The 26514-nt window shown below is 43.1% G+C and overlaps 1 protein-coding gene across 3 annotated transcripts in view; it reads left to right on the top strand.

The window, feature by feature from the left end:
• The window catches only part of NPAS2 (neuronal PAS domain protein 2), a 114355-nt gene that overhangs the window by 54512 nt on the left and 33329 nt on the right, over positions 1-26514 (top strand). For all 3 annotated transcript variants that reach the window (XM_051640353.1, XM_051640342.1, XM_051640331.1), the window contains exons 2-7: positions 2427-2480; positions 7738-7886; positions 10837-10928; positions 14185-14274; positions 20241-20361; positions 21362-21475. In XM_051640353.1, the coding sequence (XP_051496313.1) occupies positions 2427-2480; positions 7738-7886; positions 10837-10928; positions 14185-14274; positions 20241-20361; positions 21362-21475 (620 nt within the window). The remainder of the gene's footprint in view (positions 1-2426; positions 2481-7737; positions 7887-10836; positions 10929-14184; positions 14275-20240; positions 20362-21361; positions 21476-26514) is intronic.

Here is a 26514-nt window from a genome sequence, read left to right as displayed (position 1 = left end):
AACTTCTGCCACCACTGCCTGTTTTGCTTGTCATATCCTAGATTCAACAAGGGTGCATGCAGCAGAGCATTTTGGGCAAAGGTCTAGCAAAGAAAGACAGCAAAACCCTAAATGTCATCCCTTGCCGTATTACTGATGCCTTCTCTATTCTTGAATGACATAGGTGCACATTTTGGTTGCAGTAAGTGAGCAAATAACAACAAAAAAGCACGGAATGTTGTCACTACATTTTAGTCTGAATTATTTGAAGAAACACTTGTTAGGCTATCAGTCAGGTTTTGCAACTGGGCAAATAACCACCTAAAGCATTTGTAGAACATTGATAAAATTTATCTGGGTCTATACATTTTCCTAATCTAAAGTATGGATTGTCACGTGGCTGACCTGGCTGTTTTGCAAGGACAAATATCTGAAAAAAAAACCATCTAAAAACTACACAGTATAATTTGTATAATAGAATTCAACAACTTTAAATTTGCCAGTTATGACTAAAAAAGCCAGTCCCTCAGCCTTCATGTTTTCTGTTTATGCTCCTCCATCAAATAGCTGAATGCCATGAGGTGGCTGCTTTACCCTCCAATCAGTGATCTGAGGCTATAATTCCTCATTACTCTCATATTTGATAAACAAGGTAGTTTCATGTTCTTAGCTAACTGTGGAGTAATGAGCAGGTGGAATATTACTGTAAGAGAACTAGTAGCAGAAGGAGGGAATTTATCCCTGTTCTTACTATCAAGAAGTTTTCACTCCAGCTTTTTCATAAAATGTTCTTTAAACAGGCAAATTTATGTGACTCATATATGGAAAATACCATGGGCTTAAGTAATGCCTAGCAATTAACTTCCCTCCTCCCCCCCTCTAGTTTTATTCATGTCTTACATGTTGAGGGCTCATTAAATGAGAAACACTGATTTTTGAAAATGAGTGTCATCATTGCCTGTCATTACACCGCAGCTTTCAAAATGACGCTTTGACAATATCCAGGATTTGTAGCGGCATTGTGCTGCCAGTTCAGAAAACATTTGTGTGGGATGCAGCAGCAAGCAGCTTTTGGTCCTGATATTCAGCCTGGAGAAGAGAACACTCCAGGGAGATCTCATAGCAGCCTTCCAATACCTTAAGGGGCTACAGGAAAGTTGGGGAGGGACTTTTTACAAGGGCTTGTAATGAGAGGACAAGGGTTATGGTTTTAAACTGGAAGATGGCAAGATTTAGGTTAGACATTAGGAAGAGACTCTTCCTAATGAGGGTGGTGAGACACTGGAAGAGGTTGCCCAGTGCAGCTGTGGCTGCCCCATCCCTGGAAGTGTTCAAGGCCAGGCTGGATGGGGCTTTGAGCAACTTAGTCTAGTGGAAGGTGTCCCTGCCTATGCAGAGTAGTTAGAATTAGAGAATCTTTAAGGTCCCTTCCAACCCAAAGCATTCTGTGATGATTCTGTGATGATGATATGGGCAGGAGGTGCTGTGACAGGCTGCAGCAGCACAGGGCTTCCTCCTTGGAGTGAAGCAGTTACGGTTCGAGCATCACTTTCTCATAGGTGAAGGAGCAAAAGAGGATGGGCAGTGAGCTGGGAACAAGTGTTTCTGAAGAAAGAATCCTTCAGCTGGGCAGCTTTTGTATTTTTCCCTTTGCCTTGCCTACACAAATTTACTTAATTTATCCAATTTACCCCCTTTTACTCTATGCCTTTATGAATCCATTTTGTGCTCAGTGTACTTTCTCCTTACAGCTCGAACTGCAGAGGAATTGGACTACAAACCTAATAGCAGGTCATAATATTTTTGTAAAGATTAGCAGAAAAAGTGATGGGGATGGCACAGTCCCCATGTTTGGTGCCCGCACTACCAAGCAGGCTGCCTGTCTGGGCAACAGGAGGGTTTTTTCCACTTAGGCAGTGGGATTCATGTGGATACTTTGAATTTGGGTTGTATTCAGGTCATCCTCCACAGAGGGGGATGAAGCGCCTCCTGGTAGGGTGCTCCCCCTGAGGAGTCAGAGGCATCAGTGATTCTGGCTCTTGCACTGCAAATGGTTTTTTGGGGAATGCGAGGGTGCTGAAAATGCCTTTTGAGCTTGGGCAGACCCCAGGGTTCATCCAGCCAGAGTGTTTGCAGAGAGTAACCTCTGAATGGAAAAATCCCCCAAGAAGTGGCTGGTTTTGTGCTGTGCTGACGCACCATGTTGTGCCTGGGAGCCTTGATCCTTGGCTGGAGCCCCTAAGGCTAGCGTGACATGCAGGAATAGCATTATCTGCAATAGATGTTTCCTAAAATCAAGGACTGTGGTATAAAGCACTGCTGACACATTTATCTGACCTGGATATCATCACACCGTTATTAAAATGAAATAGAGCAACTCTGAGATTAACCTGCAAGTAGAGCTAACAAAATGACATTTTGTAATGATTCTTGCATTCCTTCAACAGAAAAAACTGCTTAGACAATCTAATGGATGAAGATGAGAAAGACAGGGCAAAGAGGTGAGCACTTTTTCTTTTATAACTCTCTTTTTAACTTGTGATGAGCTTGATAGTGTTTGTTGCTGCAGAAGCTGTTTTATCCTTAATCAATTAATCAAAGAGAGAGAGAGTAAAATACAGCCAAGCACAACTTGAAAAACTGCCATCTCACAGATTCCTATTATTGGCTACCCTGTAAGAAAAAAGTAATGTAGCAATGTTTCCTGTGGAAAATATTTAGAAAGCCAAGGCATTGATCGTTTTCTTCACATTACTGCAGAACATGAGAGCTGAAGAACCCACAACATACTCCTGATGCTGTAATACATCATCTGAGCTTCCCAAGTGTATAAAAATGTGGGGTTTTTGCAAAAGAAAAATAACTTAAAAAGTGGGGGGTTTCTTTTTTTTTCCCTCTATTATGATGGCCATTTATTCAACAATGCCTATCTCACAGTAATGAAAATACCCAGAAGTTACCTTCAGAGCAGCAAAAGACCACAAAAAGTGCTGTGTCAGCCCTAAACTGGCACAAACCTTTATTCACACACATTCTGCACTCCATCGTCAGGTCCTGGTTGGTGGGAAATTGTTATGAACAGTTTGTGGGGAGGGGAAGAGTAGATTTCAAGACAGAAGATCCATGTCAATAACTGTCAGATCTGGGTGGCATCTGCAGAAAAGCCATTTGGAAGCATTTGGGAGTATTTTATTTGGACGGGTTATCAACGCAGCCCGCAGTTTAATTGCTTCGGAGGGAGCCATGGGTTGCCCACATTTTTCCCCTTGGTTCCCTCTAATAAGAGTATTTCCAGTCCAGGCACAACTAGTTGATCCAGTTTCATCTCATTTGATTCCTTCTCTGCTTCTTTCCTCCCTGCAGCTTTTTCTCACCAATATAGGTCAGCACCAGCTGCAGCCCAGCTCAACCCTTCCCCTTTGCTCCCTCCTCTTGATGCGTGCAGGCTGAGGCTGCAGAAGTTCTGCCTGTGATACCAGGGGGGTAAAGCCCTGACCTAACTGCCCCCCTTAGACCAGCGAGGGGTGATCAGCCAAAGCCAGGGGTCTGCCAGCCCCTGGAGCTGTGCTGCTGCCACCCTTCACGGGGGACTTTGTTCCTGGGAGAGGGCGGACATGGGGTATAGCTTGGCATGCAGCTCTGCCCAACCATCTGCCAACCAAGTGGGTGCCTGGGGACAGGGGAGGAGGTGGATTTGGGGAAGGGACGCCTTCTGCTGCCACGCCGCATCGCAGAGGGATGGCTCTTGGGAGAGGGTGTAGAACAGAGAGAGGTGTCAGGCTTCCCCAGAGCCCTGGGATCAGGGTTGGATGCCCGTCAGATCAGGGGAAGGGAGTTCACCTTGCTTTGCCACCTCACACTCTCACAGCCTGATTATAGTCAAGATATTTTTGTGCTAATTGTCTAAAAAAAATAATAATAAAAAAATAATGTGCATTGAATGAATCCATCTAAGACAAAAATAGGATAACATGTATCCTCACTGTCAGTGATTTTCATCACCATCTGGTGTGGCTTTCATGCTGTTTGTTCCTGGGGGGAATTTTTTTGTCATACCCTGGGGCAGGCCTCTGTCAAGGTGGATAAAAAATTATAACTTTGAAACGAAGGAAGGAGATTGCTTCTTTATGTTGCAATTTAATAAGATTTTGCTTTGTAGAAATAAATCTTAAATTTGAAAATAAGTTTGAAATCGTGAGAGGCTTCATGAAGTTCTAAAGTTCTTACAACATACTAAAACCATTCAGATTAATTTCAAGCGATATGTTTTCTTCCAAAGCTTTAAAAAGAGTCAAACTTGGGAGAAGCCATTGAACGTTCTGCTGTTCCATGTTGAAAACGGAGGAGTCTCACCTGTCACTTACTGCAGGGGAAACACTTCCTTTGTTTTCTTCTATTTGGTATTAGGATCAGGTCCCTCAGTGCTGAGAAATGGAAGAGGGGGTGAAAAAGCCAAGAACATTGTTCTCTTCTTTCCTTTTCTGAGTAAAAAGTAGATGAGACTGGAAGTTTCTGGATCTAACTCTTTGGGGATGGACCCAAGCCAAGAGCTGGGTTTCTCAAGTTGGAAGTGTGACTAGCACGCACACACACACACCATTTACTATCTGTACAATTCATTAGGCACGTATAGGTTGTGTTACACAGACATCCCACCCATGCTGAGAAGAGGGTCTGTCCACTCCTGAGGAAAGGGACCTGCACTTCCACCCCTGGGCCAAGTGTTCATTGTTTGGCCAAGATGCATAGCTCTTTCTTCAATACATTGTTTATTTTGAGCCCCATTCTGCATCCTTTGACTCCCTAAGGCACTACTTCACTCCAAACACCTGAGGACTAAAATGTGGATATGATGGCACCTCACTGGGCAGCACTGAAGACCTCTTTGAGGTGTAGTGGTCTTCTGAAGATCAGAAACCACTATTTTATTTTCAATTATTTGGTTCTAGACAGGGCTTACTTAGTTTTATAAATTTATTAGTCTTAAACAAAATGCATGCTTTGTTCACTTTTTTCTCTATCCGCTTTTCTTTTAGCTTGCTTTAATAGTAAATTATTTTAAAATATTTTTGTTGCAATTCAGTCGAATCCCAAATTGCAGACAAAACCAGCTTGAAGTGAACCACAAGTGTGTCCTTGATAAATAAGAGCTATCACCTGCCATTTCCACGCCAATGAAAAGTAAATTTAAGAATCTGAATGAAGGTATGTGGTATGGTTACTTGCTTTGATGCATAGGTGGTGTGTCCCGCTGGACAGCAAAAAGAAAGAGGAAATTTAGTGTAAAACCACATTTCGTTGTAAATCAGTAATGTGTAATGGCTTCTAGTGTCTCTTTAAGACTAGTATCCATCTCTCCTTAATACAATAAACAGCAGATATATAAAGAATGAAAATTGCTATTTTAAATGGGTGAGTTTGATCATTCTGAATTCAAGCAGTCCTGCATCGCCTTTAGCTGTATTTACTAAAAATCCAGATTTTATTCATACTGTGTCTCTTTCTTCCCCTTGGATACGCTGTATTTTTTTGAAGTAGTGAGTAGGGAGGAGAACTGGGACAACAGTATGGAATTAAGACAGAGTCTGTTTTGGCTTACTGTAAATGATATGCCCTCGCAGGGAAGTAAGCAAGGTGAAGGAATAATCTTCCAAGGGATATGATGAAAACTGCATTATTTAAGACATTACAACTGGACTGAACGAAGCATTTACAACTGTGCAGGAATAGTTCAGATGACCTAATCATGGGAATTTTTTTTTCTCATTTTTTTCCTTGTTACGATTTTACTGTGATCATCAATTCAGATCTTGGTAGAGTTATTTCCACTAGAGTTTTTATACTCCCGTTGTGAATAAAATGTCAAGTGTTAAAAAATAGTTACTCTATATTCCTGTCAAGGCATCTTTTTTTTTTCTTTTTTTTTTTTTTTAAAGCAGTGCTTTCCTATAGATGGCTGATGTTTTATTTTATTTTCAGGGAGATCGAGACCCTTTGAGCTATAAATGAAGTGAGGATTGAATTATGAGGAAGTAAAATGTTGATGTTCTTAATGTCCCCTTGAACTGTTCAGAAATAGGATAAAGCTGGAGTTTTTCAAATCTTGTCCTGACAGCCTTTCACATAGGCTGAAATCAGTCAGGCAGTATCCACCCAATCTCTTGTGTTCAAAGCTGTAAAATAATCAAGTGTTGGCTTCTATCCAGTGTATCTCCAAGTGTGCTCAGGGTTGAGAGCAAGACAAACAAAAATTACCCCTCTGTCAGTAGTAACAGTCAGAAGCCTCTGCAGTGATTTCTCTGCTGAAAATGTTTATTGCCATCCTGGTCCTTAGGGGGAGGATGTAAATGCTGGGCTAAATTTTGCTCTGATTTTCAGCAGTGTGCATCCAGATCTGTTTATGAGGTACAGCAGAGTTAGCTGGAACTGAGAGACTGAGAACCAGCCTCTTGGCTTTTCTTTCCTGTTGACATGTAACCAGATTTTTAGATCTTTACGTAATTAACAAGGCAAAACCTGTCTGCTTGAGGGCCTTTCAGAAGAACAGGCTAGCTTTCTGTGTTAAATTTCTTTCAGTTTTCACATGGTTACAGAAGTCTGGGTGATACCCCCCAAGTAGAATGATCATGATATCCATGGGAAAAATTCAGAAAACACTTGCTCATGTATAGGTTAACATATAATTTAAAAATATATATATATTACCAACAGCCTTAATGACAGTATTATGATGGTGCCAGAACACCCCAAATGAAATCAGATCCTTTCTTCCTGTGAGCTCTTCAAACACAGCAGCAGAAGCAGGCTCTCTCTGAGAACTCTACGGGGTAAACAGACAAGACTGGTGAAAAAAACTGCAGGGTCCCCATTTTACACAAAGAGTTAGGGCACCATGACCTTGAGCAATTTTCCCAGTGGCACACAGAGATTAGGGACAAGCAGTGGTCCCCTGTTAGCACTTCTGAGCTCCCAGGTCTAGGAACACATCCCAACCTCAGACCTGGTCCCTGCTGGGATGAGACGTGCTGATGCCCTCCCTCCTGCTTGCCCTCCCTCCTGCTTGCCCATGTCTCCTTGGAAAGGAGTCTGAACTAGGTGGCATATGAACTAGATGAGAGCTGTGGCAACCTCTTCTCAGGTCCCTGATCCTAATGACTGGAAGACAACAGCCCAATTTCTCTCTGCAGGCCAGAGGACCAGTGACCAAAGCAGGCTGGTCCCCCTAGGTGGACCCAGCTCCACTGCAATGGCTGAGCTGCAGGACTGTGAGTCATCCTGTTAAGACTGCACAAATGGGTATGACCCATAGTTTTACCAGTCCCCACGCTTCACCTTTATGGATTATTTTACTGTTGTCACAGTATTCCTATTTCTTCTTGTGCTGAGTGCCTCCTCAGAGGCTGTGTGAACTTTCAGGATCCACCACATGCCTAGGAGATGGACATAGCTCCTTCACCTACAGGCTTAACACCCAAAGATGTGACTGGAGTGTCTGGAGGCAGCACAGAGGGGCAAGCAGAGCCTCCATCTCCCCGCTGGACTCTAGAGGAGGCCCGAAGGCAAGAGCAGGAGATAGGAACAGTTGCTTCCTATTCGTATCTGCAGCTTTCCTAGAGCCCAGTGGCTATCTTCACACAGCAAGGCATACAGCAAGCTCATTTCTATGTGCATACATTGCAAAGAGGAGGTTCATGGTGATTTTTCCTCTTGGTCTGCTCATCCTTTTTTTTTCCTTTTTTTTTTTTAACCTGTCTACAGGGCTTCGCGTAACAAGTCTGAGAAGAAGAGGCGCGACCAGTTCAATGTTCTCATCAAAGAGCTCAGCTCCATGCTTCCAGGCAACACTCGCAAAATGGACAAAACTACTGTGCTGGAAAAAGTCATTGGCTTTCTGCAGAAACACAATGGTAAGATTTACTGCAGCTCTTCAAGCGCTTGCCAGACGGTTGCTACAATATCCTGTTTCCTTCAGCGATTATCAGAATGGCTCAAGGGGCCTAAAAATGCCAACATAAGGTGGTTTTTTTTCTGTCTCATCAGAAAAGATCATTTGCAGGCACTGTGGTGCCCAAATCCATCTTCTTGGCTGCTCTTTAGCTGAGGATGACTCTCAGCCTGCTAGAGAAGGAGGCAAATGGTAGGGAAGGAGGGCAGCAGTGCCCTACAGCACATGTGAAGAAGAGGTATGCTTTGAACAAGCGAGTTTTGGAGCCAGAGGGAAAACTCCTTTCCTTTACATTTGCAGCATTCTGAGCAGAACAACAAAGCATTCACCCCAGCTTCTCTACAGAAAAATGAAGGGAAGCAATCTGTTCAGCCCCCCTGCTCCTCAGTGGACTGTGTAGGACTCAATTTTCCACAGTGAGCAGAAAACTCAGACCAGAAAAGGCCCCAGTTTTTGAAGCCAGCTTCAGCAAATTGCATCCCCAGATAGCTGACGTGCCTCGCACGCTTTGCACAAGCAGAAGCTGCATCACATTTGCACAGCGCGGAGTTCAGCCTCAGAAATGCAGAAGTTTATTTTTTTTTAATGCACACAGCAGTGGCAGTTAAGTGCTTTAGAAAAGTACTCTCAAAGAAGGGAGATGCAATTTCTGACCCTGCCTGGTCTAGTTCCCAGTTGGTGAGAGGAACGGTCACTCATGAGCTGATAACACTGCATCACCTTCATCCAGCACCTCCTGTCCTTGCTCCCTGGAGAGCTCTAGGTGAAATGGAAAAAGCCATAAAAACTCTTATATCATGACTCCTAATGTAATGTAATCACAAATGTCAAACTTATGGAGGAAATAATTACAGTGATTCTGTTGTTAGAGCACTGTTTCTCTTTACATGAATTTTTGCCACAGACAAGATTATTTCATACAGGAGGGCATAACTAGGACAACTCAAAGTTTAATAATTCTATATACCTGTTAAAAAATGACAGTAATAACATCTTTTTTTTTTTTTTTTAGCTGCCCAAGGCAGAGTAAAAGAAGATGTAAATATTCTCAATTATAAATCCAAGCAAAGAACAACCACATGAGATTTTAATAAGTGTAAGCAAGTGTAGCTGATAGCCCAAATAATTTACTCCAAAAAGCACTTTGTTTTTGGAAGAACAACTATGTAGAAGAAAGCCAACAGTCACAAATCCTTCCGTAGCAATTGGGTCAAACTGTGACTGGTTTTTGTGCACTTGCTAAAAAAAGCAAATATTATCTATTTTTAAACTAGATTAATAGTCACACAATATAATACAAAGTATCAGCATTTTAAAATGTTTATTATCTTCAGTGTACTTTGGATCTGGTTTATTCAATCATCTTTCCCTTTCATTTAGTAGGCTAAACCAAGATTTTAGTTATAACAGAGGAGGAGCTAAATTTTCAGATTTTTTGCTTCATAAACAGTCTCCTTGATAATCCATCGAATCTCCCAAAGCTCAAGTAATTCTTCTAACAGCCGCTGTCTCATGTATATATAAGCTTTTCCAAGCTATAGATCTGCTGAAAGTATCCCGTATTCGGAGACTATACAATGAAAATCTGTTTGGGGCTCATCTCTCTTCTCCTTACTCTGTTTTTAAAATCTCTGTAGAGGACCATGGGGGCTGTGAAGAGCCACCGTGCTATCAGTGGCAGCCTCCAGCTGTGCAGAAAGCAAGTTGTACGAGATGCTCAAAGCAAACGGCTGCATCTCCACTAATAAAGCCTGAACAGAGGCTTTGATTTCTTTCTAGGCAACAATATGCACAGGCACTGGTATGAGTTTACTGTCTTTTATATCATTTAGCCTCTTGCAATTCTCTGACCAGTTTGGCAATGTGCTCTGAATAGGGAACGTTGGTATTACATGCTCTGTAAGTGTTAATCAATAGGATTAATTAGCAGGCGGTACTGAAAGGAGAAGACAGGCTGGGCTCAGCATCCCCACACTGCTAGGGCTGAAGCAGGGAGCACTCTTAGCCAAGCCCAGCAAGCAGTGAGCAAAACCAGCTCCAGTCTCTTCAAAAGATAAGATCTGTTCCCCAGAACCCTCTCTGACTCGGTTGCTGTTTTTCAAAGGAAATGGCTCACTGTGGTGCATCCAGCTCCCCCTGGCATGGTCCCCAGTTTCAGTGTGAAGCTGTGACTTGTCAGCCTGGTGTGCCTGCACCCCTCCATGGAAAGTCCTTGGGGATCAAGCATCCTCAGGCTGCTGCTGTGGGGCTGGGATGGGCCAACAGCACAGGAGACCCTCCCCTCCAGGCAGGATTTGGGATGAGACGCTAGTGCTCCATTTCCCCTCCTGGGCTGCCCTGCACGGTGGGGCTGGAGGTGGGCATAAAAGAGAGCAGAGGCAGCAGCACCAGAGAAAGGCTACTGCAAACACTCATGTTTCACTCACATTTTGGAGAATGGAGCAGTAGCTTTGCTGTCTGGGGTCAAAGCCCTCTAGGGCTCCTCTGAAGGAGTTTTCTTGCTGCCTTTTGTTTGGCAAGAAGCTGTAGGCTGAATCCCAGCTCTCCTGCATCCTAATTTTGAAGCTGTAAATTGCAAATATCAATTTGACACGTACTAATCCTAGCCTTGATTTTACTTTCATACAAAGTGATCGATACACAAGTATTGCTGCTTGAGGCCAATAGTTATGTGAATACAGGTTCCCACTGAAGGCAGTTCAAGTTGAGCTGAGTAAAAAATGAAGAAAACATTTCAAGATCAGGCCCAGTTTAGATAGTCATTGCCATTTCTGTATGCAAAACCCACGCTTGAAAACTGCAATTTTGGAATGTAAAGGTGATTTCTGTCTTTTCGTTGCAACTCATATATATAGTCTTGCAAGGTACAAGTTTCTTTGAATGTAAAAACTTTAAATGTTTTATTTGTCTAGAAGTCTCAGCACAGACGGAGATTTCTGAAATTCAGCAGGACTGGAAGCCTTCGTTTCTCAGCAACGAAGAATTCACCCAGCTCATGTTGGAGGTGAACATGCTTATATACCTTTCCTAATTTTGTCTAGCAGCCATGGAAAAGCCCATGTGCCTAGAATAAAACGTCGTCTGCAGATCCAAAAGAGGAGGTTTCAGGTACTGCTGTATCTGACCATCAAGCAGAGGTGTCACTGGGACAAGGGGTTAGAGTCCCCACATGTTGCTTTTCTCTCTCAATCGTGCTGTTGCTCCGCACTGCCGCAGCCTGCAGAGCTGCCCAGGGGCTCCCAAGGAATGCAATCCAGGGGAGAGATGCAAATCACAGGTTGCATTCTATTTTTACAAGCAGAGGTGAGGAAAAGGGCATGTGGCAGTTTTTCTCCTGTTCTTGGAAGGCGTTATTATTATTATCTAATATTTATGCATGACTAGCACCTAAGAAGCAACAGTGTCACGTCCTTCTAGTGCTAGGTGCTGTACAAGCAGATAAAACCTGACAGCTCCTCTTGGTTTGATACAGTTAATACTTCCACTCTAATGATTATCAAGGCCCTTATCAAACACTTTTGATTCTATCAGGGAGTAGGGTTATTTTGCGATGATAGTTTTAAAATTACCTTTAAATTATACCATAGGTGCTTTTAACGCTAGATGGGATCTGAAGAGAGGTGACTCAATGGCATTTATGTAGGTTCAAGATGAAATGCAAATGAGCTGTTAAAATGTATTTTTCTCTCTCAGGAACAGCTAGAACCTTCTCTCTCAAGGATCTTATCCCATACCAAATACATGGAGGTTTCCTGCCTCACAGTGTCCTTTGAGAACAAGCTTCTCCCACAAATGATACGAATGTGGGGTATGATCCAGGCAGGTGGCAGGCACAGAGGGTGCTAAGGAGTAGTTTGACATGCCAAGGAGTGGCACGAAGCCAGGGCATGTTACTGGCCCCCAGGGGTTGGTGGCCATCACAGTTCATCGTGTTGAGGCTCCCCTGGTCCTGCGTTACGAGATGCTTTGCTCCCATTGCACTGACCACCGCCCATTCCCACCGCAGTGCGCAGGAACTTAATGTACATAACTCTGCACTGAAATATTTCCTTGGGACAGCAATAAATTGGTAGTTGTCTTGACTGCCTGGGCCTTTGTTGATTCTATTTGTATGGCACACAATTTTAGATTGAAACAATTGCTTTTAGTTTCCCAGCTTATAAATCACCTTCTTGCTACTGTGATTTTCCATGCCCTTCAAGATAACACTGGGTATTGGGATGTCCTGTTGAGCCAGCTGTTCATCATTCTCTTCTTTTTTGCCTTCCTACTGATCTTATTTTATTAACATTTGGACAAGACTGCTTGAAGTTTTTCCCGTCCTGTTATTAAAAGATGGGAAGGGTTTTTCCAAGCACTGATTCAAAATAATCAGAGAATAATTGACTGTGGTAATACATCAGCTTTACTGAAAATGGCCTTTTCTTACCCCATTGACAAGGCTGTCATCAAATTACATAGGAGTGGGTATTAGGCGCTGTTTGTCCATTAGGACTGCTGCAGTACTGAAATCTTTGTAGAGGGATATGCCCTCTTAATGTTGAAAGAACCAGTTGTGACTAAATAAAAACAGAATTATGTATGCATACATTAGCTTCAGTTTACCACAAAGTTCGGATGTGAGTCACTTTGTATAATTTGCATTGTATATGAAATAAGGACTTCGTTTTAAAAAACTCAACAACCTTCACCATAGTAACACGCACAATCCAGTTCCCTTGTAAAACCACTGCTCTCTTCTGCGGGTTAATAGCTACCATGCTTTTTTAGAAAACAGCTTGAATGTACTATACTAAAGAAAAACATATTCTCTGCACTTAGATTAACAAAATCAAACTAACTATAGCAGCTGGAGGGTTTTCAGAGATGCTAAACACATGCTCTTCTACTGGGATATGAGTTATTGACCTGCTTTTCAAAGGATTGTAGCACCAGAAGATTCCCATTGACTTAAATAGTTGTGGGCCCTCAGCATTCTCTGGAAAAAGGAACATATGTTTGTGCCTTTATTCAAGGCTTTGTGTTTTCGTTTTTTTCTTTTTTTTTTTTCTTTTTTTTTTTAACAATTAGCATTTTCCAGTGTTCTTAGAATTCTTTCCCTTATTGAAGTCAGCAGGGGGAAGGATATGCTGCAGCTCACAGGATCAACTGCTAGTCTGGCTTGAAGGTATTCCTGGCTTTGCAGTAAGGTTTTGTAATGCCATGCCACTGTGCCCAGGCTGTTTGCAGTACACCTGTCTCCTGGCCAAGTATTGCCTCCAGAGTATAGTTGAACTCTGCTTTGATGCAGTCATGCTTGCAGGGGCTGTGTGGCACAAAGACTGCAGGCAACACCAACTCCAGATCACCAACGAGCTGACAGGGAGGACCCAAACCTGCTCCACTTGAAGGCATTGGAATCTTCACCAGTGACTCCCTAATTACAATGGAAGGGTTTTAATACAGCCTCTGACCACCTGCTGTTGACTTCATTTTTGGGAGGGTTCTGCTCAGAGTAGGTTGCTTTAGATCTGGATGTCTACCTGTATTTAACTTTGAGCAAGATTAAGCTCAAAACTTTGCAGCTCAGACTAAAGAAAGTAATTCTGAAGGTGAAATTGTTCCTGTGCAGAGAATGGAGATAAGGCTGACATTTTCCTTCAGTCCTAGGAGTGAAGGTGGTTACTGCAAGGTGGGACTGAAGTGAGGAAAAATCCCTGAAGAAGGGTGAATTTCTCTTGGAATGAGTAATCTAATATCATGACCTTTCAAATAAATCACTCAATTAAAACTCAAGCTAAGGATTATTTGATCGTTTGCATTGCTCTTACTTACATGAAAGCCCAGTAATATACAAAGTTACATTAATACAAACTGAGATTTATAGGATTTGCAGAGAAGTACCATTTTGAGATAGGACAGCATCCTTTCATCGTCCTTTGATATTTACACAGAGCTCAAATGTTCATTTTAGTAACTTCCAAGGAATCCAGTCTTAGTCATTTTGCATTATTAAAATGTGTGATTAATTTAAAAACCGAGACATGAAATGTTCCTGTGAACCCTTTGTTGCTTCAATAGTAGGTTTTACTAGCCTACAAAGAGTGTTATGAATGTTAAATCAGACTGTGAAATCAGAGAGTTACTGTTCTGCAACTCAAGATAGCATTCCTACAACTTGATAACAATATGGTGCTGAAGTCAAACTGTTTTGATCAACATGCAATGAGACCCTGTTTCCACCCCTCATCCCTATTAAAGTACTTGTCTGTTTCCCTTAGGCATTAGATGGCTTCATTATAGCAGTAACCACAGGTGGAAGCATCATCTACGTGTCTGACAGCATCACACCTCTTCTAGGGCATTTACCGGTGAGTAATTCCGGCGTTGGCTTTTCTACTACACATTGTAGGATCAGGCCCTGGGTTTTTTTGTTGTTGTTTTAGAAACAGATGTAAAAAGGTGGTGGTGGGGTGTTGTTTTCCTAAAAATACAGTACGGGGCTTTGTCCTTGCATTATGTTGGTTGCTGCTGTTGATCAGCTCTTGCCTCTTTTCATCTGATTCATACCCATCAGGTTTTTGTTGCTATGAGGCACTTCGGCTTGAATGGAAAAAGCTCTGTGGGAATACTGCGGCCAGAAGAGGGACAGGGTGACCTGGCTGATCTTTTCCATCTCTGATTTCTCAGCTAGCAGAGAATAGCACCAGTGCCACTGGCAGCCTGGCAAGGAGCTTGTTGAGGGCCTCATTCTGCTCCCAGGGAGGTAAAGGACAAAACCCCCCGCTGAATTCAGAAGAGCGGGAGTTAGCTGCCCCTGCAGCTCCGCTGTGCTTTCCCAAGGGGAGTGCACCCGGCTCCCAGGAAGTGCTGGTGGAGCCAGTAGTCAGCACTGGGGTCCCGCATGTAGGGCTTGTTTTATTCATGGGCTGCTGGATCTTGTTGCGGGAGATGCTCCTGCATGCACTGGTTTGGGCTGGAAGAGAGACTGCTCCAAACCCTGCTCCTGTTGCTAAGGCTGCTCTAGGAGAAATGGCACAATAATTAAGGATTAATCCTCGTGCTCATTTTTAGAAGCTTGGTCTCAAATAAATACATGCCCAGGAGAAAAAAAAAAAAATAGCTGCCAAATCGTTATTGTACCACACACCCCCCCCACACACCATGTTCTTAGGAAAATTACAATTCTTTTTCTCTTGTTTACTTTTTCACAAAATACATGTTACGTTTTCCACCCAGACAAATGTATTTCACACACACTACCTTGCTGTAATATGAACAAAATTTATTTTCTTCTGAGACGAAAGGGACTTGATGAAAGGCGGCAGCTCCTGGTAAATGCAAGGATATTGCTATGCAACCACAGATTGGACTGAATCTAGCTATTTCAGTTTTCTTTAATCCTCAAAAGTTGAGAAAAGCAGTAGTTGACTATTTTCTGACATTTGCCTTTACTTCAGAGGCAGATACAGGGGCTGTCCTGCATAGCCTGTTGGGTCTTTATGCACTTACTGATTCCTATGGTGTTTTTTCTTTTTCATGGTCTGGAGTTTTTAATGCTATTCCTTCCAAATGCTGATTCTTAGTGGAAATGGGAGATCGGCTGTGGGATAGTATTGCTCTTCAGGAAGACCCATTTCAGACCCTGTGCCTAAAACCTTAAACCCTATCTGAACATGAGTGGGTTCAGGTTCATAATTCCTGAGTTGGACCATTAGTGACTCAGTTGGTTTTGCCTCCCAAAGTCATGCCTTGGGTGATAATCTTTGCCCAAAACAAGAACAAGGATGACTATCATTTTTATTCGCACAGAAGCAGCACATAGTAGCCCATGGGACCAACCTGCTGAGGCTGGAGGTGGAGCAGAAGTTCCCACAGACCTTCCTGGAACTGATGGAGGGATAACGGTTAACATTTACCCCACTAGTCCATGCATGTGGAGGGACTGGATGCATCCCAGAGACCATAACTGAACAAGCACTGCCTGCCCAAGGTTGGCAAATCACTACAGTCACGGGCAGGGGCCCAGCTGAGTGTGTAGTTAGGTGCACACTAGGAATTTGAGTCCCATGCTGCCCTTTCCATGTGTCTTTTCAAGGTTTAAAACTGATCATAGTACTATCTGGAACGTCTATATGGCTTATTTTGTTTACCTCCAGGATCTATTTGTAAGCTAAATTCAGTCATTGTTTGAGGGACAAAATACCAATTCTTTCTCCTGTGTGACTGTGGAGAAAAAAAATATTCTGCAAATCTGCTTTGAGCACTGAAAGGGAAGGAAAACTGGGCAGAAGGCTGAGCAGGGGTCTCTGAGGGCCCCTATCAAGAAATCTGATGTATTTTCTTTCATTAAAATCATGAAAGACTCTGGTGCTGAGAACAGATATATTCAGTTCTCTTTAATACAGCTTCCCTAAGTTCCATGAAGCATTTTCAAACTCAAACTTCCTCTGTTGTATTTCTAAATAGTATGTTATTACAAGATCCAGAGGGTCCATTGGTGTAAAGTGAGGTTTATCTCACATGGTAAGACTGACTATAGTTGAAGTGAACTCCTGGAAATCAGGACACAACTCATAGCATTTGCCAGTCAGATGGCACTCTATGACTCCAAGGCTGTCCAGTCTCTGGGGGAGTGTCCTGTCCCATCTTGCCTGCTTTGCTGAGTGAAACAGCTGAACACAGGAAGCAGCGTGACTACTTCCAACCTACAGGAGGAGATGCAGCTTTCTCAAGGACATTGCCTGTCCACTGTCTCAGGCAGAAGGTGCTGCACCGGCTCACAGACCAAAAGGTGGGTGTTCATCTCACCCACCTTTAGTTCTGCAGCCAAGTGATCCATGCTTGGCACCTGCCCACATGATCGTCCACAAGGATTGTTGGGGAGGTGGCTTTGCAAAGGCAGGAGGTCCCTGGTGGGGCTGACCTCCTGCGCTGGCTTTCTGCCTAGGGGCTCCCCGGTGAAGCTCAGGCAGCTCCTCTGCTGTTTTGGGCACTTAAGTTAAGTGTCAAGGTGTAAAAGTCCAGGATATCATAGCATCTTAGAGAGCACAAAAGCTATGCATGCTGTGTTGCTGTTACAGGATAGCAATGGATATCAGTGCAGGATATACAGGTTGATACAGGTGCCAAATTCCAGCACAGAAGAGCAGAGCTATCTGTTATTTTTTGGGTCGATGGGAAAGAAGCCTGTCTCATTTGCAGCCTTCCATCTCCCCATTCCTCTAGTGACCATGTTTGCTCACTTGCCCTGCATTTTTTTTTCCCTGCAGCAGGAATAACCACAAAACCCAAAACTATGAAATGGTGAGAAAGGAGCTCCATTTTGGAGTACAGCTGTTCTGTTGGAAGTGCACAGATGTTTTAGCTATGCATCAAATTACTGCAGAACTTGTTATATTGTGTTTAGAATGGACCAGCATTAGCAAAGGTGCTGTTTCTTTGCCTGTCATAGCTATCCGGGATCAATACTCCTAAATTTCTGTTTGTGGGGTTCATAGATTCAAAGGCACAGAGTAGGTTCCCAGATTAGCAGCATAAATACGCATTAACGTAGTTAATCTAACCACTCTACCCACAGTCACTGTAATGTATCTTTTATCAGCTTTGTCTGTCTCATTCAGCAATGTTTCTTGGCTGTGTCTGCCAGTGGGGCAGAACTGCCCACTGCAGAATAATTAGACAAAGCTGCAGACTGTTCCCCTCCAATCGATACACTTTTGTATGCAGTGACCAAATATGTTTGGTCACCTTCTTGCCCCATGGCACCAGATGTCTGGTCTTTGGGTCTGGTGCAGAATTAGGTCTCAATAGCTTGCCTGGCCTAGCGTTTCCTACAGCTCCAGGAAGACTATGGAATATTTGCTTCCTTCTCTCTATTTGACCTGTTGATGTATTCTTGATTGACATATTGATTCAAGAACATTGTTGGAGTCTTGACACATGCGAGATCCAGCCGTTCTGTTCCTCCACTGCTTTACTGGGGTGCCTGAGTTCTGCAGGAGGCAAGAGCTGGGAAATCTCATGATTTTTTTCAAACTCATTTAAAAAAAGAAGTAGATATTTCCTAACAGCAAAGGTGAAAACCAAACATTCAATTCTGAATATGTATGGTACCTGATGTGGGCAAAAAATGTAAATTAATGAACAGCTGGTGCTCAGGGCAAGAGATTGCTCTGAGGGGTGTGTGGAACAAAAGTATCTGGCAACTCCAACCATAGGTGTAGTCGCAGGCCTCTGCAGCTATCATCTTAAACAGAAACAGCATTGCAGAACTGATAATAGCTTTTGAATGAGAGCTTGGTCACAGTATGGAGACAAAAGGTGGTAGGTACATCCTCAGGTCACTGAAGCAGCAATAGTGAGTTTGAAGAGTCGTGACAGCTCACATCTAGTCCTCCTACAGTTACTGCTGAGTGTATGTGAGATTAATTAACCTCTATGAGACTTATGTGAGACTGGTGGATAAGTATCATTATCTACCATGTACAGGTAGAAATGGAACAAGAAGGAAAAATTACTTTTCTGAGATTGTACCATAAGCCTTGAACAGGACAGTTTCCCATCACAGAATCACAGAGTCTTAGGGGTTGGAAGGGACTTTGAAAGATCTAGTCCAACCCCCCTGCCAGAGCAGGGTCACCTAGAGCACATCACACAGGAACGTGTCCAGGCGGGTTTTGAATGTCTCCAGCAAAGGAGACTCCACAGCCTCTCTGGGCAGCCTGTTCCAGTGCTCTGTCACTGTCACAGTAAAGAAGTTTTTTCTGATGTTTATGTGGAACCTCCTATGTTCCAGTTTGCACCCATTGCCCCTTGTCAGTTGCTTTTTCTTCATATACCCAAAATTACATGAGCAATGTACTATAGTTTGTATAAATATAAACATAGTGCATGTATATAGATATGCATGTGTGTGTATAAAATACAAATATATACATTATATAAACATAATGTGTGTATATATATGTATTTATATATATAAACTTAATAATATACTGTATCAGTAGAATGCATATTAATAAGGTATACACAAAAGTCACAAAAATAATTTTCAAATATTCTTCACGAAAGAAATATTCAAATAACGAGCACATGTAATAAATACTTACAATTTAATAATCTAAAGTGATATATTATTGCATCAAGATAAATTTATAAGGTGTAGCACTCTGATTTTCAACCTGTACTGGATACATTTTGCTCCTCTGAACAGGATTCCACACAGAACAGCAGGCATGGGTTGAAAGCAGAGGGAAACTGAAGTGCAGTCTTACATAAATACATAAATAAATTATGATGATTAATAACGTGCCAATCTCATACAGGGCTAACACATTTTCAGCATGACTATACAGTCTGATAGCAGCTGCTCTGATGACACATGAAGCTGTGTCAGTGTGCCAGCTCAGCCCGAGGTAGTCTCAAGTGGGATGGATGTTAAGTCAATGCCATTAGACGGTCACTTTATCTCAGGACTTCCTTTCAGATACGCTTTTTTAGCATTGGGCTGGTCACCAAGCTGAACACAGTGAGACCTTTCTCCGGGCATCTGTGTGACATACTCTTTGTCTTCTCCACCCTGGCCCAGCCATGGCCTTTTGCACAAATCTGTCTTCTCTTTCCGTTCCCAAATCTGAGTACCTAGATTTTGGATGGATTTCAGGTTCATGCCAGTTGACCATGGCATACACCTGTACATACAGCCCATGGCTGGCCAGAGGGCTTATGTCAGTGGCACCATGAAGTTCCCCTCCCTGGGGCTAACTACCGCTGCTGCACAGAGATGCCCTTCTTCCCTTGTCCCTGCTCCCACCTGCCAGGATACAGGGGTACCAGCGGCTGCCACCCTGATGTCACTTCCCGGGAGCTGAGTGGGTGCCCTCAGGGAGGGGCTGGGGCTGAGACTGACCCAGCTCTCAGGGCCAGTGGCCTAGGGTGACTCTCAGCCCCACTGCTCCCACTAGTCAGGGCTTGTCAGGGAGAGAGCCAGTTCCAGTGATCCACAACAGGCCTGTGCAAGGAGACGGCGAGCAGTGTGGGGAGCCAGGCACCCATCTTTCAACTCACTCCCCGGCCTCGTCATTCAATTGTATGGACATAACTGATGCATCTGATGGTCGCTGAGAAAGGCTAGAGGAGAATCACTGAGTGCTGAGAATTAGGATGAGAACTGGCCCATGGAGAAGTGATCACTTGGTTTGCCCAGCAGTTTCCCTCCCATTTTAGTTGACTCCTGTCAACTACCACAGGCTTTGTATCCACATTGCTGGGCATGTCTGCAAGTGTTGCTCGTCATGATACTTCTGTTTTTCTCACAGGTTCTTTTTCTTTGCAGTGTGATGTCTTGGATCAGAATTTGTTAAATTTCCTCCCAGAACAAGAACATTCAGAAATTTATAAGATCTTATCTTCTTGTATGCTTATGACTGATTCTGCCTCATCAGATTACCTAAAAAGTAAGTTTTATTTTATCTTCCCCAGTAAATGAAAAATCATGGGCAGGATAAATTTTTTGTCTCTGAAAGAATTTTTTTTTATGTGATGTGCAATATAAAACTTAAGTTCATAGCCTTTTAAAAAGATCTTGCCACCTGGAATGACCCTTTGGTTCTATTTTTAAATGAAACTCATTGCCTTTATTTTACTAGGCTAAGACTACTTGCAGTTATGTTAATTATTAAATATCGTATCTTTTGAGACAGCTAAGGAAAATAGGTTAGCCAGTGGAAACCAAGAGTTCCTGAGACAAATCACATCTTAATTGATACCTCAGCCTGTTCAAGTAAGATGCTGTTCAGAGATATGCTAATGTCACATACCTTTTGTTTGCATTACAGTTGAAAAGTATCTGTAAAAATAATTATAATTATTTTTCAAATTGAATTTTGTTTTTCTTAGAAGTGCTTCTACTTACCTCATCCTTATTCATTCGAGGACATGAAACGTAGGGAACCAGAAAACACACAATAATTGAAGACATACAGCTGCTTAATCTACTGTATATACAAAACCTGCAGCTGATAGCTAATATGCCAAAGTTAATTTAATCGATATTTTGAGGTAATTAGGCATGGTTGTCCAACAGTAGATGTATGACAGTTTTGAGTCATGAAAAGCCCGAGTAGAAAAAAACCTATAAATGAAGGATCTGATTCTCTTCCTTGCTACACTGATGCCATGGCAGTGTAACTCCTGTGATGAGGGTGGTGTAAGAGAAGGGCGAGTTACTCTAGAAGGCTGCCCCTGGGCTGCAGGCAGAGAGTGCTGAACAACCTGCACCCTTGCAAGGTGATTCCTTGCAGAGGCTCTGACCCTGCAATGTATAGCACATCAGTGCATAGGACTCTAAGCTGCTCTCATGCTGCCAGTTGCAAGATTGGGGTTGGAAGACACCGTTGGTTGTGTTTAGCTTAAATAGTATATTTATGTCTTCTTCTTCTTCTTTTAACAATCCAGCTGACAATGAACTAGAGTTTTATTGTCATCTTCTGAGAGGAAGTTTGAACCCAAAGGAATTTCCAACATATGAATACATAAAATTTGTAGGAAATTTTCGGTCTTACAGCAATGGTAAGCTTTAATTGTTGTATAAATGTTACTTTAGCTGTGTAAAATAAAATATAAGTATTGCTCCATTGAACAAGACAGGCTTTTAACTGAAAGGACTATTTTTAACATTATGGGGTAAACTTTGCTTCACATGGATGACACAGCTGATTAGCAGTAGCTGGACGGATACCTACAAAGAGTGAAATTGTATTGGTTGCTTTGTTACTGCCCTTCACTTGCTGGCAGTGATCCTGGACTCTGTGTAAGTTTAATAATGACAGGTTCAGAGGAGGGTTTGTTTGTGCTCACTAATACCATGTGCTAAAACTCTACCTATTTGCTAAATAATACACTTGCTACCTTATCTGCTGTCTTACATGAAAAACAAATTCTGTGCCAGAGCTGATAATCTGCCAAACCTGCCCTCTCACCCTTCTCTGCAAAATTTTGGGTGGCCTGCACCCACCACCTCTCGCCATGGTGAGGGGACCCTGCCACTGGCATCTGAGTGGCTGAGGACGCTCCCACCCGCCTCCCTCTCCAGCTGCCATTTTACATTCCCCTCCAGCATGGCAGAACCAAATACTCCCCCCCACAAAAAAATAAAAGAGAAATGCACTCAGTATAGTCACTAATGCACCACAGCCAGTCTAGAGAAACCATCTTCCAAGGGATGAAGAGCAGATTTCCACCTCAGCTCTTCCCTAACAAACAGATTGCTGCACGGCCATTAGTGTCAGAAATGAAATACTCTTTTATTACTTTCCCTTCTCCTGCCTGCCCAAGTTTGCTTTAGTTACTTGCCTGATTGAACTCCAGAGTGGCATTTCCAAAGTCGCTGGTATTGTTCCAAATAGGTCATCCTCAGCAAAAAAATTCCCCACCGTGCTTTCCAAAAACCACATGCCACACTGCGAAAAAAAAAAAAAATGTCCCTGTCCCCGTTTAACTTTCTGCTCTTGCTCCACATGACTAGAATAGAAAGCTATGTGCAGGATGGAGATATGTATTTCTTGTTTGGTGCCATCTGATTTGAGGCTTTATTTGTATGAAAAAAAATGTAACTGCCTGGGTGCTTTCTAGTTTGAATGAAGCGAAACGTGGCTGCCTGACAGACGCGCGCACCAAGCTGTTCGGTTTTCTAGAGCAGAAACCGGATTTCAGGTGCTGACTCATAGGGATGCACTTCTACCAGGGGAATTTCTGATCCATTTTCTTCAAGGATTTTCAGCCTTTTATTTTGGCTTGACCTTAATATTGCCCTCTTACCCGCTAGGATTTCGTAACCCAGCATTTGTATTGGTGGCTGTTTCTCAGAAAAAGGATAAAGCTTGCATTACAGATATCTTCCCTAGCTTAATGCATATAAACTAAATGCGAATGTATTGATTTCTGAAGACACCAAATCATTTGCCAAAGACCCCAGCTTACAGCTTTCAAGTAAGACATGTGCTTTCTGCTTCTTCTTTTCTTTTCTTTTCTTTTCTTTTCTTTTCTTTTCTTTTCTTTTCTTTTCTTTTCTTTTCTTTTCTTTTCTTTTCTTTTCTTTTCTTTTCTTTTCTTTTCTTTTCTTTTCTTTTCTTTTCTTTTCTTTTCTTTTCTTTTTTTTTTCCCCTTTGGGCCACCTTTTTGTCTCTTCCACTTTCTTCCTGTCTTTGCTGCAGCCTGACCCTCTGGTCAGTAGGGAAAGGATGGCCCTTGCCCCTGCTCTATGAAATGGTGCCTTCTGGCCCCCTTCCCCTCTCCCTATCACAAAACAGCAACTTGCCCAACCTGACTTCAGTTTTCTAGTTCAGTGCAAAGCCTGGTGAAAATACTTGCTTAACCAGTGTGTCCCCAGCACTGTTCCCCACTTGGCTAGGGGTCACCCCCATGGTTCCTCTGCCCCGCCACCACCACCCTGGCTTCTAATTCAGCCACAAAACCACCCCCAAGCAAAGGTGGAAGCAAGTGCACTGGACCCACCATGTAGTAGCAGCAAACTGTTTGCTGGGGAGCTGATAACCTTGGGCCAAGGACAGAGCGAGCAGCTGGAGGAGGGTGCAAAACCTCCAAAGTGGCTGTCATTAGCTCCACCAGGCTTCTTGCATCAGCTAGCTGCACCCTGAGCAAGGCATGGGAGACATCAGCTCAAGCAAGCACCTTATGAACGCAGCCACCCTTTGGGCAGCTTTCCAGCCCCAGGGCTGGGATCAAGCAGCTGTGCTTTGGCACAGGGACTTGCAGCACAGACACCTTTGAGCATCTGATGGGTGCAGTGATGGGGTCTGCTTGGCCCCCCACACCCCGGGGTGCCCCATTATCTGGCACTGTCCTCCCAGCCCATGCACCCCAGGGCTGTCAGCTGCCAGCCCTGCCAGTAATTGCTCTCTTCTTCCTCCCATTAAATAAGTAAATAACTGTTCTCCAGCCAGCCCCCCTCCAGGTGAGAAACACAGCAGTGACAAGGGTGGTGGGACAGAGACATACCACTCACCGGGCAATGCTCATCCTATGTGCATAGGATCCTGCTTTTCAGAGGTTTTTGTAGAGGAAAGAGGCTAAGCTAAAGATAAGAAAGGAGTTAGCTAAGCATACTGTTAGGGGGAGAAAGATAGAAATTGCAAATTAAGCTTAATTAGCAGGAGACATACCTTATGAATGTATTCAAGAATGCTTTTCCCTGTAGGTTTTCACAGCAGTGGAAGTGTGAGCATGTGTTTATACATGGGAGACTGATACAGGATGTTCTCTAAATACAGATCTCTGCTACTCCTTTTTAGCTGCCCAACGCCAAATCCTACCTTTGTTTCCAACAGTTTGCTGCGTCCACCCTGCCTGCACGTTCCTACCTCAGGGCTGCCACAGCCCCTCTGCTCAGGGGCTGCTCTTTTATTCCTGGGCAGACTGTATCCCATCAGCATACTTAACTATTCCATTCTCATTAATGTAGGGTTGTCTAATGAATCTTTCACCTTTCCCTCTCACTTAACCTTCACTAATGTTTTGAAGAACTGGTAGGTCCTTTTTTGCCCTCTTGAACAGAAATGTCACTAGTTTTGTTCTACTTCCACATAACCTTCTACATAACCTCCCTTGAATTATCATCTTCTTGGGCTCATTTTTTCCTGTGCATTGCTCATAGAATGTTGGTGCTTCAGGGAAGGAGACATGCGTGCTGGGGTCCCAGTAACCTTACCCCCTCCCCCCTACCTCATACCTTCTCCTTTAATTGCATTGTGACTTATGGCTGAGAACATCATATAGGGATGGGCTTGAATGGCTGGGGCTTAGAAAGCCAGTTAGGGGCTTAGCTGCTCTCCCTAACTTTGGTGGGACCTCTGGGGCTTTAAAGGCTGTGGTACTGTAACACTGAGATGCCAAAGAGATTATTTTTTCTACTAAAGCAGAACAAATACCCAATATCTAGCAAGGTGACTTGTCACCAGGATTGCCATCAGGGAGACAGGTCGTGTACCACTTGCATTGAACCCATGCTACTCCGCAAGAAGGAGCAGTCACCAGCAACTTTCCCCCTTCCAGGAAGGGGCAGGGAGCTGCATTTGCAAGCTCCAGACATTGCCTGGAAAATTCACATCTCTCACAGTGTGTGTTCAGTCTTCCAGAAGATCACCATCCCTAGAGCTCCTGGCCTCAGCTCTAGCTGGAGGCTAGAGGAGCTGCACAGCCCGGTGCCAGGGTTAGCAGGAGGGTCTACACCTGGGCTGGTCCTGGGGATGGTGTGTGGGAGGCCATACTCTGTAAACCCTGCTGCAGAGATATTACTGCAGCAGCTGTATCTACACCAGGGATGTGACACGAGCCGCCTGCACATGAGCGAACCACCCTGGAATGAGCTGTGCCCAAGTGAGAGCAGCCGACCAGGGAAACAGCAGCGCAAGCTCTGCGGAGTGACTGCATGAGTCACTGGCTGTGCTAAATCAAATACAAGAGATTTGATTTTCCATTTGGGAGGATTATATAATCATCATTAATTAAGCTTCAATGAGAAAAGCGGGACTGTAACCTGATGTGAAGACTCAGTAGTCTTTTGAGAGGTGGCAAGGTGGCCCATGGGCCACTCAGAAGAGGAAAGTGGAGCTTCCCTCTTTGCTTCTACGAGAAATTTTTTTAGTTTGCAAATAGGAACTTCACATATTTAAAACATATTTCATATTCTGGTCCTGTAGTCCAGTTGTTAATGAGAGAGTTTAATATATGCAAACACCTGAGGGAGCTGAATGCCATCACTGTTCTGTTGACCAGTAGTACCTAAGGGGCAGAGTCATGTCAGCCTCACCAGTGAATAATGCAGTGGCTCCCATCTAGTTTTGCCTGAGGGCTGAGGAGGGAGGCAAGTAATAAAGGTAACCCTCAAAAAAATCCAAGGGAAATGCTTAGCTCCCAGTATAAAATGTCAAATTGAAGGAGAATAAATTATTTTACAAAGCCGCTTAATAGCAAACTCTGATAAGAAAAGATAAGCCAGGCTGGATTTATCCCTCCTGTGAAAATTGTTTGTACATTTGTAAACAGAAGAAGATCTCTTACAATTTTATAAGCAAATACCAGCTTTGTTATCCTATTTCTGAGGTGACATACTTGCTTAAAAACTCCTTTAAGGTACAAAGCCAGAGTCCTGCCTTTTGAAGCGTTTATCAAAATAAAAAACGACCACCAGCACCTTTAGAGTGGCAGATCTGTCCTTTCATTCAAAATGCCTGAAGTTTTCCTCCTAAAGGAGGAGATAACCATTAAGTGAAAAGAGCTCCCAATCAAGTGATATAATCAAATATTCTAGTGGAATTTAAAATGATACTTTTTTTTTCCAAATTACATGGAAACTCAGGAAGTATCTGGTTACTGGGTGCTAACAATAGCAGATACTTTACTGTTAGCTGATTTATCTCTTATAGATAAGAATAACCATCAAGAAAATTATTCCACTGGGGAGAAAAAAACATGTTTTCACTCCCAGAACAATTAATTCAATCTGAATTCCTTTTTAAAAGAAATAAACAGATTTATACAGAAGATACATTGATCTCAAGCCTCCATAAACATATGCAGAAACATCTGAT

This window comes from Apus apus, chromosome 1 (assembly GCF_020740795.1).
Source record: "Apus apus isolate bApuApu2 chromosome 1, bApuApu2.pri.cur, whole genome shotgun sequence".
Lineage (NCBI taxonomy): Eukaryota > Metazoa > Chordata > Aves > Apodiformes > Apodidae > Apus > Apus apus.
Note: the sequence above shows the minus strand (reverse complement) of the source record. Positions and strands in the feature narration are given on the sequence as shown.